At 34.7% G+C, this 18,043-nt stretch overlaps 2 protein-coding genes across 5 annotated transcripts in view; both read right to left on the bottom strand.

The window, feature by feature from the left end:
- Window positions 1–8,470, bottom strand: part of LOC142354749 (uncharacterized) — a 49,556-nt gene extending 41,086 nt beyond the window's left edge. For 2 of the 4 annotated variants that reach the window (XM_075407130.1, XM_075407129.1), the window contains exons 1-2: window positions 7,658–8,467; window positions 2,795–2,983 (exon numbers count right to left, since the gene is read on the bottom strand). In XM_075407130.1, coding sequence (XP_075263245.1) covers window positions 2,795–2,983; window positions 7,658–7,970 — 502 coding nt within the window. In that variant the 5' untranslated portion in view covers window positions 7,971–8,467. Of the gene's footprint in view, window positions 1–2,794; window positions 2,984–7,657 lie in introns of all 4 variants that reach the window. The other 2 variants (XM_075407132.1, XM_075407131.1) reach the window with 2 other exon arrangements.
- Window positions 1–18,043, bottom strand: part of LOC142353939 (ras-related protein Rab-18-B-like) — a 476,381-nt gene that overhangs the window by 276,900 nt on the left and 181,438 nt on the right. The window lies entirely within an intron of this gene.

The raw sequence follows: 18,043 nt of genomic DNA on the forward strand, positions 1-18,043 counted from the left end.
GGTTTTTGGTCTCAACGTTCAGCAATTGTTCAAATGTTGTGCTTTCTAGGCCAACTGTACAACGGAATCGACTCAAATGCACACGATGAAGTTTTCATCTTCTACCTAGATTCCACGAAAGCGTTTGATACAGTACCCCAGCACAAGGTTGCTGCAAATCTGTCGGAACCAGGGATTGGGGGAAAGGTGCTTAGATTAAACAACAAGTACTGCCACGACAAAAAACAACGTGTTCGCATTGGAACCTGAAAATCGAGCTTTCGCGTACGCCTCCATGAAAACAAATGCAAGATCCTTTGTTTCAAAAAATTCGCTCTTCACAAAAAAAATTGAAAATTAACATGTAACCTCATCAAAAAGATCTCGGAATACAAGTTTGTGATAAGACAACTTGGCATCAAAACGCAAGCACACGAGCCTCAAAAACTCTCAGAGCACTTTGGTATCTCAGAAGAAATCTTCGCCACAAAACTCTCCCTCAAGTTATTTTAAACGTATACAAGGGTTTCATTGTAACAACCATATCTTGCGTCTGTTAACTTTGGTAGCAGTCCAAATGCGATCTAATTCTCATCGAACTAATCCAAAAAAGTGCGATCAAATGGAAAAAAGGTTCTTCTTTCACATATAAGGCACATCAAACTGAAAATTCTGCCTATATCTTTTAACTTTGAACTTCGTAGCCTATTTCTAATATTTGATCTCATAAACAATAAATACGACATTGTCATAGCAAAATATTTAAATTCCAACAAAAATAATTGGACGAGATTAAAAATCAAACTTACGAAAAAACGATTATTCAAAAGCGACAAAAAATTCTGGTGGAGAACTGCCTATGAATATAATATTGTCAACAAACACATTGACCTTACAGACAACAAAAATATAAAATTTCGGATCAGCAACATTTATTGGAAATTCATCTTTAGAATATTCAACGAAACTGACATGTGCACTTCGAGAATTTGCTTCCTGTGCAAAAACTGCAACCCAATTTCAAAACTATCTCATTAATAGCAATCAATAAGGGTGCTTCAAGCCATGCATTGCAGAAGCCTGAACTACTACTACTACTACTACAATTCCCTGTTTTAGTCGACGAGCAAAAACACAAAAACACGTTAAAGACAACTTGTGTGAGTTGAATTAGACTTTAGTAACCAGAAAATAATTTAAACGATGAACTTTGGCAAATGACGAGCGGAACAACTTTGAACAGATGTTAAGACAACGACATCTTGAGAATATCAACCAAAAATCAGACATCAATCAAGGGAGCAAATCTTTTATATGTCATCGTTTCAAAATAATTTAAACGATGACATATAAAAGAGTAACTTCCAATATTCTGAAGAAAAAAAAACATTTATACGACTCGTCATCAAGGTTTGGTATCACCAGTGAACAACTCTAATAGCTCTTGTACCCCTCTTGGGTGAAAAAAAGGGTGTCTAATACCCCGTTGGGCAACTTGGTTTCAATCGAGCCGATCTCAGTCTGGAAGATCTGGCACATGTATGCCCGACCCAGACCAGTCTGATTAGAGATCTGGCTAGGGTTGCAAACTTGTAATTCTTAGGTTGAAAACTTTTAATTCAGTTTAACATATTCCGACATTCAGTGACATTTAAGTAAGCTCACTACGTGTTTCCAAAAACTGCATATAGTGTTTATGTGTAGCATTTTGATTGATATAGATCCAAAAAAGAACAGTGAGATTTTGTTGAGTGGAGGCGAGATTTTGTTGAGTTACATGAGATAAACAAGTGCACCAAAATTTTCCTTAATTTTGGGCGGGTTTTCAGTTACAAGTAATATTAAGCTAGAAAAAATTGCCTGGACCAGTTAGATAGTTTAATTGTTTTGCAGGTCATTTAATGTGAATTTGTTTCACAGAAATATCTCTGGCTGTCGACTAGCAGAACCAGAAAATAAATTGTTAATTGACAGAAGGAATGAAACAATAGTACAAAAAAATCCAAAAAAATCTTGAAAATGGCTCACTTGTGATTCAAAAAGTACTTTTATTGAGATAGTTTGATTCAATTTTAACCAATTTTGATGCAAAAAACTGCAATTGGTAACAATATAAAAAACAGACCAGAATTCCCTGCCAAAAATTGGCCCGAAAATGTTTATCGGCAAATTGAAGAATTTAATGAATTTAGCCAGATCGTTATGCAAAGAACGAAAAACTAGCACGACCGTAATAAACGGTACGAAAAGTTGAAATGTTTGGGAGCAACTAAAAATAGCTTTTGAGCGTTGAGTTGTTATCTTTTATTGGTACAATTTCAAACTAACGTTCATCTATACTTCCAATTTTTGGGCTGCCTTTAAAAACTAACAAATACTAGTTCGCCTGAGAGGTGGAAAATTAATCATAAAAAGTTCAGCTATCTCAGCTCGACGTAAAAGATTTGTAACTGACATCACTCGACCCTCTAACCATTTTTTTTTCACGCTAAACATAACGAGCCACCGCCCCTACCTTTAGTTAATATTACAAAAATTTGCGGAATTTGGCGACAAAGGACAAAGACATTGATTGTATAATTACAATTTAGTTTAATAGTAATTTTCTGTTATTGCAATTACCCACACTGTGAGGTCCTTTTTAAATGTATTAAGGTACGTTTTGTGGAATTAATGAAGCAAAATGGACGAAATGGTCCACTGTATTTGGTAGGGGTGCTGACGCGTAATATAATTCGTCTACTAGTACCAGAAAGACCCAATACCAGGATTTTTGTGATCGGCATCTAGGGTAATAATAATCGCATCTCCAAACCTTTGAAGTCTCTGTCTAGTCTTTCCCTTTCTTGTCCGATTTGCTCCTCGACTTCTTGATTGATGTCTGATATTTGGTTGATGTTCTCAAGATGTCGTTGTCTTAACATCTGTTCAAAGTTGTTCCGCTCGTCATTTGCCTTTTCAAGTGCAACACACATTAGAGAGAGGAGGTTGGCTGTGTCTGGGTCTATTTGTCAATACAAAGCATCTTATTAACAACATTTTAATTAAAATCACGTTTACAAAAATGGTTTAAAAAGTGCCAAATTTTTGCATAATTAATAAGTGCAATTTGAGTTCACAACTCAATTGAACATAAAAAAGTATTATTCTTCGATAGGCAGGTGATCGGGTGAGGTCTCACAAATACGAATCACGTGATCCAGACGAAATATTATTTTGTTGCGACATTCCAGAAAAAAACAATAAGGCTCAGTAATGTGCGTTCGCACATGATGTTCCGACCCCGCTCATCCTCATTTTCGGCTTAATTGTCTACCAAATAAGGAAGGGATAGTAAAATTTCAAAAATTCAAATAGTTTTCGAAAATAACTGGCGTATAAAAAAATGCGTCCAACTCAAATCATTCAGTGGAATTTTAAAAAATGCCGCTTTAGAGGTTGGTGGAGAATTGCCATTATAAGGAATACGAACAAGAAAAACAACAAAATCAAATAACAACAAACATTAATAACATTCAAAACTCGATGTCTATTTGTAGAAAAACTTAATAACAAAGTCTAAATTGCGTTACATAAAACCTCATCTAAAAAAACTACTTCCCTCTTAATCAGAAACTACATCATTAGAAAAGATATGGAACCAGTCCTTAATGAGACTCGGTAACAAAAGAGAAAAGACAACAAAAGCGGCTAACTTGAAAATGATGCTCATATTTTTTGAGAAAAATTGGTTCCAAAGTACAGCAAACCATTAGAAATGAACTCAAATCTGTAAATACATTTGTAATACAATAATCCAAAACTCTATGATACAAGACTTTGGGACCTGTCATTAATAAGTTTTTTTTTCATACGACTACGAAAAAACAATTACAGACAAAAACTCAAAAAACAAATTAGGAGAAAACAATTTCTAAGCCGCTATGACCATAATCTTTGCCCTCAGAATAAGACACTTATGGTTGCGCTTTTTTTCAAAAGCCAATAAAGCGATATGTGACCACTCAATAACAATATTAACAGGCACATTATAGAAGAGCGAAGTTACTAAAAAACAACATTTCTATTTTTCAAAAAACATTTTAAAGGTGATGAAAATCATTAGCTATGAAATGAAAAGAAAAACTAGGTTTTGTTCATTTCGTTAAACGAGGCCATTGACCTTTTTTGGATCAGAATGTGTCCTACGTTTAGAAAAAGAACGTCAAAAACAGACAAAAAAATGTAAATAATTTTTTTCGAAAAACCAGTGTCGAAGCGATTAAAACCATAATAAATTCACTTAGGACATTAGATAATTAAACTTCACACTCATTATATGCCAACAACGTGATATGCAACCTGTAATGAATGAAATTAGGTAACAAATAGACAAAAAAGAACAGAAGATACAAAATTAAAGAAAGCAGTTTTTACAAAAACAATTATTTTCAAAGTCATTAAAACAACCAGGAACAATTTAAAATTGTTAATCAGATTCACTTTTTCTTCCAAAAGGCTCCTGAGGCCTGTGATTAATCATTAAAAAATGTCATACGTTAAAAAAAATAATGTCAAATACAGACTAAACTCTAAAAGGAAAAAAAATCGAAATCTGTAGTCATAACCGTTGTAGCCATGATCCTTTCGCTGAAAACTTTAGATGTATTCAACTGCACCTGTTCCGAGGCGCATATTGTGATATGTGACCTGTAATTAAAACAAATAGGTATTTAACAAAAATATACAAAAAATAACAAGATGCAAAGTCAAGAAATAATTAAATTTTTTGAAATCAGGGTTCTTTAAAGCCATAAAAACCATCAGTTATGAAATCAAACTATTAAAAAGGTCCCCTCGCTCCTCTCACGGAAGCCATTGAGACCTGTCAATAATCAAACACTTTTCAAATGATTACAGAGAGAACCTCAAACGCAGCCAAAACTCAAAATCAAATAACTTTTTTTGGCTGAAAACCGTCGTCCAAGCCGTTAAAACCGTAAATTGATCTTGAAATTAACTTTAATCAATTGCGCATCAACTACAAAAAAGTGATATCTGATCAAAATTATTAAGACTGGGTAACAAAAAGACAAAAAATAAATAAAGATGAAGAGTAAAAAATACTCTTTATAAAAAACTAATTATTTTCAAAGTCATGAAATCTTATCAGCTGTAAATTAAAAGCTTTAAATGTGTTCGTTTATTTCACCAAAGGAATCCACTTAGACCTGCCACTAAGCAGAATTTGTCTTACTAAAAAGAAAGAACTTCAAATACAGAAAAAATACAAAAAAAAATTTCTTTCAAAAAACTGTTGTCGAAGCTATTAAAACCATAATCTTTTCAATAAAAAAACAGATATCTCCAAATGCGACCCCTTTTGACAGTGAAATTTGATTTGCGACCTCTGATTAACAAGAATAGGTGACAAATAGACAAAAATAACACATAAAAAATTCTTGAAAATTTCTCTCGATTTTTTTAAAAAATAATGTTTAAAGTCTTGAAAAGCATCCGCTAACAACTAAAATCAGTAAATAGTCTATTGTTTTCCTCGAATACAAGCAATTGTAAACTCCTATAAATCAGAAATTCTCATACGTTTACAAGAAAGAGGCAATTGAAGACAAAGTGAAAAAATTCCATTATTAGAAAACGATGTCGCAGCCGTTAAAACTAAAATCCATTCCTTAAAAAACTATATGTTCAGTTGTGCCTAATTTTGAACACAATAAAGCAATAAATAACCTATCAATAAATTGATAAAGTGACAAAACCAGCAAAAAAGAACTTGAGAAATAGCAAATGTCCAAAAATGACATTTTATTTCGAAACAGGTATCGAAGCCAGAAAGCAATTTCTTGAATCGCAAAGCCGAAAATGAGAAAATTCAATTGGGTAGGATATTAATTCTGTCTATGCTGAAACTAAGCTACAGTTGATCAAAATGGGCAAAAATAGTGGTAAAGCCCTATAATCCGGTGTTTAATTTGAAAACAAATGATTTTGAAAGTCGAAACGACAATAAGCTTTCGACTTAAAAAGAAAAAACATTGCTTGGCAATTGTTTATGAAGCCAATTAGATCCGTCAAAAGTGTTATGTTTTGTAATAAAAAGACCATACTTTTTTCAGAATAAAAGAGCCACTGATTATAATCTGGATTTTTTTTGGATTTTAAAATTCAACGATTAGACCAAAACTAGCCCTGTCAATAATGTTCGTACTGTTCGTTCAATAAGAACATGCAATGGTTCCAGTGTATTGGATATATATAATTTGACAACGAAAGCTCAGTTATCAGAGAAGAATGATCCTGTTTATGTAACTATCGAGTTAGATTAGCTAAAAACCGGTGAGAAAGGCTGATTTTCCGAAATATGTAAGATAAATTTTTTAACCAAAAAACTAAATGAAAAATTTCGTCAACACTCTTCTATCTTTAGAAAACTTTCTTAAAACACCTTTGTTAAACACAATTTTAACATATTTTAGCAAAACTGACAAAAAGATAGGCTAAAATGCCGGAAAACGCGAATAAAAACAACGAAATCACTATTATTCACAATATTTAAACCTCGTTGACTCACTGAAAAAAGCGAAAATTAAAAAAAAATTAATTCCTTAATATACACTGGACGGCTTGGTTTCTAATGATACCACTCACAGCTCTACGACGAATATATCGATCGGCCAAAAATGACTGAACGAGAAAAATCCATTTGAGTATATAGTTCCTCCCCCCACTAAAGTGGGTCGGAAGTGGGTACGAATTAGAGCGAAACAAGTCGAATGTGCGCTTTCATTGTTTTGTTGTTAAACAAGTGATTCGACAACACGACATTTGATTTTAAATGATATTTGAGTAATCTCAAACTAATTACAAAGAGTACCTCATAACCGTTTTTTTTACAATCTTGTTAGTTTCGACTGGCTCATTTGTAGCTTCTGCTGTTAAGTTATTTGGGAAAATTTGATAAAAGTTCCTCCTAAAATAGAAAAGGTTACTTGAAAAAAGTGAATGAAAATTTCCAATACAGTTGCATAAGAATTATGGCTAAGCAACTGGATCATGATTCAACGTAGCTGTGGTTCGGTTTCCAAGTACCGGGCTCATGAAACGAACGAGCGAACTTATGAGGGTTCAAAACGAGCGCACTCAGGTTTCGAATTTAACGACTGTGAGTTACCAGAGTCGTTACCAGAAATTGCCGAGTCTTCCATTCTTTCGACTCCTCAACTGTTATTCTCTTAAAAAAAACCACCGGCGCACTCAAATTTCACCCGGCAACAACTTTATTCGGTTCCAATCAATGTTTCTGATTTTACAACTATCTTGAAATACATCAAGTCTTTATTTCTGATATTTGGCACGAAATAAAAGAATCCCAAATACCATTTCAAAATAATAATTCAGGTCCGAAGTACAGCAGCTAAACAATATAAACCTTATTAGAAATGAATACTGAGACCGAGGTGTAAAAATCGCTAAAAAATGTAAAAATTGTTGTGGGCAACAACTGTGTCGATAGCGAAAATTTTCGATTACGAAAGCAAATCGAAAGAAAACTTTCCACTTCCAAAATTTTCTTACAAAAATTCACCGTTTTAACGGCTACAACTTTCAGAAATCTCACCTATTTTTAATTTTTTGTTATAAATATGGTACGAACTGCGAATTATAGTTAACAAGATGCCTAAATGTTGCGTTTGCTGCTGAACAACTTTCCGAAGATCTTTCGTATCCACGTTTTGAGAACCATTCGGATCTAAAGCTGAAGTCGACTGCAATGTTGCGTAATCATTACCAAACGACGAAGTCCCCGTTGCGTAACTATTACCGTACACTGGCGATTGTCTTGCGTAATCAGCACTGAACGAACCTGAGTCGTGGAATGAGTCATAACAGTCGGAACTCGTTGCTGACGTTTGGGTTTCGGGTCTGGGGTACTCCGATTCCTCATCCTGATTTTGGTAAATTTCAATTTCGTCGGAGTTTAACTTTTCCATTTTTACAACACTAGTTAATTTCAAATTAGATATAGAATAATTTAACTTCAAATGAACTGTATTTCGTTGAACTGTGTAAGTAATGACAGTTCTATAGCGAACTTTTGCAGTTCATCTGTGCGAAAATTTCAGAGTGCCGTTAAGTTTGATCAAAACTTTTCAAGCAAAACTATAAAACTTTGGCCATAAATACGGTTAACATTGCACCGAACAATGCCATTACAAACTAGCTTTGGCCGTCTTTTCAGGCACAAATGTAAAGCTGTGTTCTATATTTACGAATTGCGTTTGGTAATAATAGAGGTTCAATGTATAAGATCTGAGCTCACAACTTTGTTTGTTCTCAAACTGCTAAGACTAGTTAAAGCTTTTGGCCTGATACTGAAACGTTCAGTAGTTATAATAAAGCCATATAGATTGTCATATATAAACAATACATGCAATATCAAATTTATATCTATTTTTGCAGAAGAGACTTGATTAAAGAACCTTCGAACTGAGAAAGCCATAAATATCTTTAATTTACACACTAGGCCCCTTCAACAGGTCAAAAATGAAATCCATAACATGCCGTCAATAAGTTGAAATGAGATATCACTTTTCTTTGCCAACTTAAATCAAATTACCTCAAAAATCTTTAGATGAAAATATTAAGACGGCTCGTGCGAGTCTATCGGAGTTACTTAATATTGTAATATGATAGTAGAAAAAATGAAGTGAACAAACCGATATTTTTGTAGCACCATAGCAAGAAATGAGCTCGCACTAAGACCATTTAGTAGCAAATTTGATCGAAACAAGTATTCAAAAATTGTGTTTTCTTTTTCTCCTACAGAAGAAGAGAAAAGGAAATTTGAGCAGTCAGAATATTTTGCCAGAATGGATGTCCAATTCACACCTTTGTCTTCTAAAACTTTTTCTGGGATACTTCGGAAGACCTTAAAAAGAAATGATCGACTATCAGACTATTTTTACAGCCAACGGTCTTTCGACTGCGTTCATTCGAATGGCTCAACCTGTATTCCTGATTGCTATGCGTGGAATAGCGACTTTTATAAACGCTCTAGACGGTAGGATCTAGGCAGCAAGCCATCAACCGCCCCTCTGTGTCCAAGAAACCTACTCAAAATTGAAATTTCAATTTTTTTCTAATCTTATGCAGTGGGGAAATCAGACCAATGAGGAAAATGATTGGGAACAGGAGTCGATGACGGTCAGCGAGTACTTACTTCCGGAGTTCAAAAGTGGTTTTTAACTGCTCCAGTGAGAATATTAAAGATAATTGAATTTGCAGCTAGCAACAGGTAATGTGCAACGAGGCACAATTCTGGTATAATCAGATCAAAAATTTTAATTTTGAGCAAGAAATCACCTAATTAAATCCTGCATCACAGGTAACCAAAATTCCAAGTCCATTTGTTAAAAAAAATAACGAAATAAAACAAAACTTGGCTAGGTATTTTACAACTCTAAAGTGCGAGTTGTTTAATTTTTAAAATCATTTCATAAATGCTTCCACCACAGACGACTCCGTATAGAAATTTCTTGGAAAGGTGGTCCCAGAGTCGTCGTTTTGATATTATCTTCTAAGAAAAATTGAAGGTCATCAAAAAGGCACCATTTCAGATGTGCAAATAAATGACCAATTTTCAGAACAAAAGCGACAATTGTTTGTTGCTCCGACCCACTTTAGCGGGGGAAGAACTATATACTCAACTGTTTTTTTTTTGTTCACTCAACTTTCGCCGATCGATATATTCATCGTACATGATTGTGAGTGGTATCATTAAAAAGCTTGTAAAGCGTAGAACTTCACATTAAAAAGAAAGATTTTTTGAATTTTGCTTTTTCCGAGGAGTTGCAGAGATTTAAAGTTTTGTGAAAGTTAGCCTAACTTCCGTTGTTTTCCTCTCATTCTTCTTAACTTTCGCTTAAACTTTGACCAATTTTTGCTAAAAATATGACAAAACGGATGACAATAGTCTCAATTGTTTTACAATTAAAAACGTAAGGGAATTGAATAGTTTGAACCAACTGTGCTGGCTATGTTTCGCGCCAAATTTTTCAAAATTCTGCATTTTCATATTTTATCATTAAAAAATGCATCAAATATACCTATTAGTCCAATTCTGTCTAATTTGACCGGTAGTGCAGATATAAAAACTGCCGAAAAAATCTTCGTTTACTCAGAAATGGGCTTTCTGGGCCTCCGGTTCCTCAGAACGTTCTCTGGAAATGAAAATTTTGAGGTCTTCCGCTAATTTAAACCAATATTTAAAATGCATAATTTTTTTTTAGATATTGTATGATTTTCGTCTGCCTAAAAAACTGTTAGGCAAATTTTAAAACAACTGCGTCATTTAAACAACCGGGCAGCGACAGAAACGCCAGTTTTGTTCCCAACGGTTGTTTTAGCAATGAAAAGCATTGGAAATGTATTTTGTTCTGTCCATTTTAAAAGAAAATTAAAATCCAATTAAAAAGAGGTGCCAATTATATTCAATTAAGGTCTAATGAATAAGTATTGTGCTAACCGAGTAATGAACGGTTTTTATGACTCCGACTACTTGTTATCTAAGTTTTCATTGAATTCTTTCAAGTTTTACCAGCATTTAAAGTTATTTCTAATTCATCAAATGACCAAATCTAATTATTCAAATCTAATGGTACCAAGGCAGCTATCCAATGCTTTCACTCGATAAGTAATGGATTTTCGGTAATATAACTGGAGAAGTACAAAAAATTGATCTTTTTTGATATATTGATCATTTGATCAAATAAACAATTCAAGTAACATTTGGCAAAATTTGATTTCAATGGAGAAACAGCAAGAGCAGGACCAGGTTTGGTCCAGTTGTCGTATTTTACAGTTCAAAAAAAGTTGGGATTGCAATGGCGCGCCGTTATTTTCTTTTGAAATACTTTTCCTTTCCTTGCTACAGACCAGAATGATTTAAAACCAAAGTCAATTAATGACAAGTCGAATGTACATTCAAATAATGGCCAGTGAACATAAGAGATAATGTCAGCAAAAAACTGATTTTTTTTGGCTCCAACGCCATTTGTGTAAAAATGTTCTGCCTGTATACGTTGTTAATTTGTAGTCTTTTATGACTTAGTCTCGCCAGCAAGTCAAATTAGGTTCGTGATCTGTAAAATATTATTATCTTTATCATTTTTAATTGGAATCTCGCGATTTTTATGTCTTACGGTTTCGAATATTTGGTCTTAAAAAATAAGGCTTTTTGAGATTTGCCACTTTTACTCTCGTTTCTGCCACCTTTTAGCGTAGTCTCAGCAAAAAGAAGGGGTTTCATTCTTTTTCACGTGAAATATAATGCAGTATTCATTGCCTTATTGTTAATTAAATGATGGTTTAAGGCGTTGATACTACGAGTTTTCATTTTTTTTGCAAATTGACAAATTCCACTTGTTGAGGTTCTCTTTTGATGCCTTGGCCATCATCACATTAATGACACATTAATGGAAAATCGCATATCACATTATTGGCCTTAAGAAAGACGCAATTGGTTGTCTTCAGAAGTTTTAGTGAATACATTGTGATTTTATGGGCTTCGACACCAATTCCTCGCAAAAAAATTCAATTGAATTTTTGACTATTTTACTTTCTTTTTTTTGAAAACGTACTATCTGATGCTCTTTTGACCTATTCCTTATGTTTTTGTACAGGAAAAATAGATTGAAAAATGAGTTTCACTCGTAATTAATGCTTGTTGTTTTTATTTGCTTTTGTTGATTGTCTTGTCTCATTCTCCCTAATGGCAGGTATCATCTGTCCTCTATTGCGTTTTTGTTTAATTTATAGGGTGATTAGAGCTTAAAGTGATTTGATAAATGAAAGTTTTCCGTCTCTTCCTCACTTGGTGGACTATTAGGTCAAATTGAGCGGGGTTGAAACATTATATGCAAACGCACATCTATGAGCCGCCTTGTTTCCATTATAAAGCCACTATACAGTCTTTACCTGATTTTTTAAAATTCTTTGAGGACTATTTTTCGTCTTTAGTCAGAACAATTCGTTAGTATTAATTTAGGTAACACTAACTTTGCAAATAACATTAGATGAGCGACATGTGAAAGGCAGGATAGATATTTGATACTCAGACCATTGACAATAATCAGTAAAAATACAACGAATTGCATATTAAGGAAAACATCGAAGAAAACAAAAAGTCACTTCTTTCTAGGAAATATGCGTTATTTGATGAAAAACCATAATGAATGTTTCTGGTGCTCGCAAAGAAAACATCAGAGGGACCAAAATTTTGCTCTACTGAATTGCAAAAAAATTTGGTTCCGTTTTATGGTAGAATGCATTGACAAACAACCCTGATTTTTTTTCAAATTTCATGGTGTGCATAATAAGCACGGAGAATAATTTTCTTGAGCCGTCATATGGTCGGAATAAAAATCCTGTAGAAAAAAACAATCGGAAGAATTCACAGAGCGACCCGAAGCCTCAGAACTGTACAAGAGAAACTGTAGTTACAACCGGAACTACTACCTTTTGTCTTAAAACTTTAACTTATCAACAGATTTGATTAAGAACTTAAATGACTGTCAACAAGAAAGATATGAGCATTGACATAATAGGAGAAAAGTAAAGTAAACAGAATTACAACATCAATCAGTTACAATACAAAGTAAAAAAAAACAGATTTAAAGATCATGAAAAAAAAACAAATGAAACGTTGAAATTCTATATTGCATAAAATCAGTAATTTTGAAAATGGACCAAAATAATTATAATGGTCAATAACCGCTAGGCTCAAAAAACTGAAACGGCCATGAATTGTCATGAACAAATTCATAATACTAACCCGAAAAAATGCAACTCCACATGCAATTGTGCTACCCAAAAGACGCATTGCGAAAGCACAAGGCAGGTAATATTCTTAGAAACTAAAAACTAACCACTATTTTTCAAAAGAAAAGGAAGACTGAATATAGGACTCAAAAACGCTTAACTCTTTGTTTTGGAGACAGAATTTTTCAACCGCATTTCAGCAAATTCTGAGTGCCGAACTATGTTAAAGGAAAGCAATTGCAAAAAAAAATAAAAATCAGAGAGAAAGGCTCACTTTTTTTTCAACAATTGATAAAATCAGAACTGAAAAAACCATAGGTCTTAGGTTAATGATAGAACGATGGTAGAATGCGATGATAGAATGATCACGGAATATAGAATGCAAGGAATATGGACAGAAACAGAACACAAAGAACAAAAAGAAAAAAGAATGAAGTACACGAAAACGAATAAATTTCATTATTTAGCAAATGAGGATAAGAAAAACTATTCAGCAATCTTCTTGCATAGTTTTAAAAGTAAAAGCAGAAAGGTTAAAAGAAAAATTGAATACGGGCTTGTAATAAGATCACCAAAACACTCTGCCCGGATATAATCGGCGTATAAAAATAACAACAGAAGCTGACGTTGAGCAAAAAAGGAGGATTGGCATGGGCTGTTCTTCGCAGAGAAAGTGTTCCGACGTACCAAAGAAACATTTTCAACCCGTCATCAGCTTCTTGGACTAAGGGTTTTTCAGCGTTTAGGTCAGTATGCTGAACAAAGGTAAAAAAAGATATTGTTTTTGACAACACATTACTCTTAGATAGAGCGAGAAAAAATTAATCTTTCCACATACGATTGTGCACTTTACATGTACGTTTAACAACTCTATTGCTTGTAAAAATTACTGTTGGAGACACTTGACAACTTTTTTTAGCATTGAGTGGATATTTAAGTACCACTTTTATATGTTTTAAATGCTAGTTGCCCAATTTCCAGAATACTTTAGTTCCAGATTTTCGCCTAATGACTACACAAATTTCATTCAGCGAATCGAGTTTTCTTCTAATATCCCATTCCCGCTTCCCCAAAAACAGAGCACGTGCCACTGTATGGCAAATCCTTGCCGGCTAATATAGAATCTGACCACATAATTAATAGAATTCTCGATCGAAATGCAGTAGCCTGTGTTTATTTAACAAACCTACCTGATTAGTGTCCGATTTCATTCAACTGTGATCTAATATTGGAGATTAGCTGATTTAGTGGCACTAGAAATCACAAATGTCTGTAAATTAACTCCAATTTTTACGTTCAATTAATCAACCGCGGTTGATAGATAGTAGGAAGACTTGATTTGTGTTGAGGGCTATAATTGTCCATGATTTTCCGATGATATAATGGTTTTGTCAATGTCCTTGTAAGTTGGGACGCAACCCCCCCCCCCCCCCTGTTTTCTGATATCATAAATAGCACCTCAATCGGGGGTACACTTTGTGTTGACTTATTCTACGATTAGTGTTTTTAAGACAATTTAAATTGTTGAAGTCACACCAAGACGCTAAACGGCTAAATTGGCTTTCATCTGTCTAAATCAAACATCAGTGATCACATCAGCAAATCAGAACTCTTTCAGAACAGATCACGAACTTCTTAAATGTTCCATTCTATCGGAAAAACGATAGACTAAAAATTTAATTTCTACTCAAATCATCCCAAATTGAGTCAAAATACAGAAAAAAATAAACTTGATGAGTTAATTACAGCTCAGAAAAAGCCTCATACAGCCGCAATAGCTAACCTGATTTGTACTGCAGTTCTTTGACAATAATCGGTCGATGGAAATTTTGAACATGTTCTGAAAAAATTAGGTTTTTTAGACACCCACCCCCCCCCCCCAACTTCAAGAAACAAATATTATACTTAATGCAACAATTTTGATACACCAAGACCAATGGTATATCTGAACGATGTTTTATATTATAGGGACGGATAAAAAAGACCATGAAGTAATTGAGAAGCAATTATAGATCAACAGATTAGCACCAATACATCATGAGCAGAAATGGTAAACTGGCGGAATTTTAAACAATCTCATCCGAGCCATAGATTGAAATCAGTTGAACATGATCTAGAAATTATCATCCATTTTCTGCCCAACTGAAATGAGTTCTGAAAATGCACTTACTAAATCGTGTCCGATAGTTACAAAGCTTAACCGACTACCGGAGGGCTGATTGCTCTACGCGACTAGCTAGCGGTTGGCTTCGTCGGTATTAAGCTGCGGTTTAGGGGGGATACTAGCTAATTGAAGGGGGTAGGAGTCGAGCGCGTGGGGTCACGAGTGGAACAAAGGTGGAGGAGGGTGAACGAGGGGGAGGGTGGGTGTTGAGGCGGTTTAAAATTTCAAATCATGTCATGAGTTTACGTCTCCTTAACAGTTTCGTTGAATTGCATCGTTAGATACTAATAAGGTTTAGGGCTCTAAGAGCACTTCGCGAATTAATGCACTGCGGGATCTAGCTGTTTATCCACTTATGAGGACGAAAAAACATAACCGACTAAACGTCGGAAAAATTGCTCTCGAACGACTCGTGGGAGCTCTGATGAATTGCAGCCTGCTTCAGTCGGGGGGGGGGGGGGGGGGGAGGAGGGAGCCTAAATGGGACTAAGAAGTTCAATAGTGGGCTTCAAATAACCACATTAGATGTTAACATATACAGCTATTAAGATTTAAAGTGAAAAATGGCACCAGTTTCGGCAAACTTTACATTTGACTTTTAGTATTAAATTGCCGCCAATTGAATTCAGCTGCTTGAAATTGTGATTGCGAGAGAATTTTAGATCACGCGAAACGCAAAAAGTCAAGGGCGTAAAAGTCACTCCAAAAGTCAAAATTGGCAAGCAAAAATTTTGCATAAAAAAGACACACACGTTTACAATAATGGCTAGAACTTCGTTCAAGAGCAATTAATCAAATGGTCAGACAAAAACATCTATCAGACGAGAAGTCGGTAGTAGGATGCTACAAACTTCATTCCAGAACAAATAGAAATCTTAACAGTCAAATCTTGGTGTAGAGCGAAACAGCTCAAACGAGATTGAAGAACCAAAACTTAACAAATCATCTTGTGCCAATCTGATGTCACTCTAACAGGAGTGATGAAAGCATGACAGTTTTTCAAATCTATGCCGCGCCCATTACTTCTAAAATCTGGTTACAATAACTGATTTTTTTGTGTGTCGAACAAGCCAATAACAGCAGATAAACACAAAAATTGATTATAAGTCAGAACAGCATGGTTATCGCGCTGATCGATCTACCATAACTCAGCTTCTTATACATTGCAAAACCATGTACTACAAAAATGGAAAGAGAAACAGAGTAACACCTTATTTGGGTACAGCCAAAGGATTCAATACAATCAACTTCAGTATCGTTGTCCAAAAAAACTCTGGCGCTATGATGAGATATTTCTGCTCTTTTGAATTCTACCGAACACATAGTCAACCAAAAGCAATTTTGTCAAAAACTATCACAATTTTTTTAAAAAAAAAACTAGACTGCGGTGACCACAAAGATCTGTTTTCGCTGTTTCCCTGTTCTCGCACCATGTGAAAAGTAAATAGAAGTCATTTTCAAGATTTTGTTAGTTAACGACAACAAAAGTCACTGGTGAGAAAATTTGCAATATCAATAGCAAACTGATAATAACATTATCAATTGGAGCACTCCGATCATGACGTTAGCTACGGGCAGAACATCAGATTCAAAAGGTGAGCACAACCTTTTATGGGATGGCCAAATTGATTTAACACTAAAAAGGTGCAACCAAACTCTGGCCCATTTTCAGGGGTTCCGCCTTCAAAGCAAAAATGTGTTATGATTAATATATGTCCTCTCAGCGCTTCCTTAATTAAATACGGTTCAACCGTTTGGTGTAAACCAAAAAAAAAGATACAAACAAAAATCCAGAGACTAGAGGCATATAGCAATTGGCAACTCTGATTCGGAACACAATCTAAATTAGCAAGGTCTATTACCAGTTGGTTATCAGAGGTTCCTTCATCTCTCACTATTTGAACAAAATTTCAGTCAGACAAACAATTGAATCCAAATGCTTTTTGGAAGCTTGATGCTGGTGTTATGCACCGGCTTTGCCATATTATCCCCACTGCAGTTTAAAAAAGTTGCGTTTGTTCTTAGAGTAAGAAGCGACAAAGAAGACCAAGTATTACTGCTATGCCTCTGTTTGGGATATATTAGAGGACATGAACTGAATTTTCGCACAGGGCAAAGCAAGATAGTGGAAGGCGGCAAACTGATATCAACTATACCGCCATTTGGATGTCAGTCTGTTCCAATTTGTTTAACAATACTGTTACGTTTGCTTTGTTTCAGGGAAATGAGAGTAAAAAGGAGAACGGAGAGGGTAACCAATAGAAACCAAAAAGGAACCACCTTCTTCACTTATAAGAACCATCAGTTTAAATGTTTATTTGATTGATCCTGAGGTCAACTGAATCCACCTGACCGTGCAGCCCAGCTCGAATTAAGAAGACGACACTTTTATTGAACACATCTGTAAATGGTCCGTAACCGTTTAGCCCCCAATCCTTCCCCTTGTTATTTAGTTCAAATTTATTGAGTTCATATTCATAATAGCTGTAAAATTCATATCTCTAACTTTGATTTTTCATGACTTTCAATGCCAAAGCTTTTCATTCATTATCATACATGAGTTTCATCGTGCCACACTTAGCTTTGATCATAAAGGCGGGTATAAACCACACCTTTGTAAGCTATTATTTAACAATCATACAAGCTTAGAGAAGAACACAGCAAAATACACTCTTGAAAATCAGTCGTTGTCTCTGAAAGCGGATCAGACTAAAGAAAAGATAACAAACTCTGGCGCATCCTAGGTTTTAAAACCGAACCATCGACTCACAATACAGAGACAACTTAAAATTTCTGACTTGTAGTATCTCACTAAAACTTTAAATTATCACACCACCTAGCTGAATTAAACGTGCTATAGACTTTTTCCATCTGATATTTTTAGCACTTCAAATTTATAGGCTGTCAGGCTTTCTAAGTAAGTTACAGTTCGATGACCTTCCCATGCATCGTTCATTGCACACCGAACAATATGATGCAGTCCGCTCAATGCAGTTCTCTAGTCCATGCGGCTAGAGGTCCCACATTTGCTAATAAGATTGACTGGGGCCTGAGTGGGTGAGGCTGCGGGTTCTCTTTGGA

Source organism: Convolutriloba macropyga, chromosome 15, assembly GCF_964194025.1.
Source record: "Convolutriloba macropyga chromosome 15, txConMacr16.3, whole genome shotgun sequence".
In the NCBI taxonomy this organism is placed as follows: domain Eukaryota; kingdom Metazoa; phylum Xenacoelomorpha; order Acoela; family Convolutidae; genus Convolutriloba; species Convolutriloba macropyga.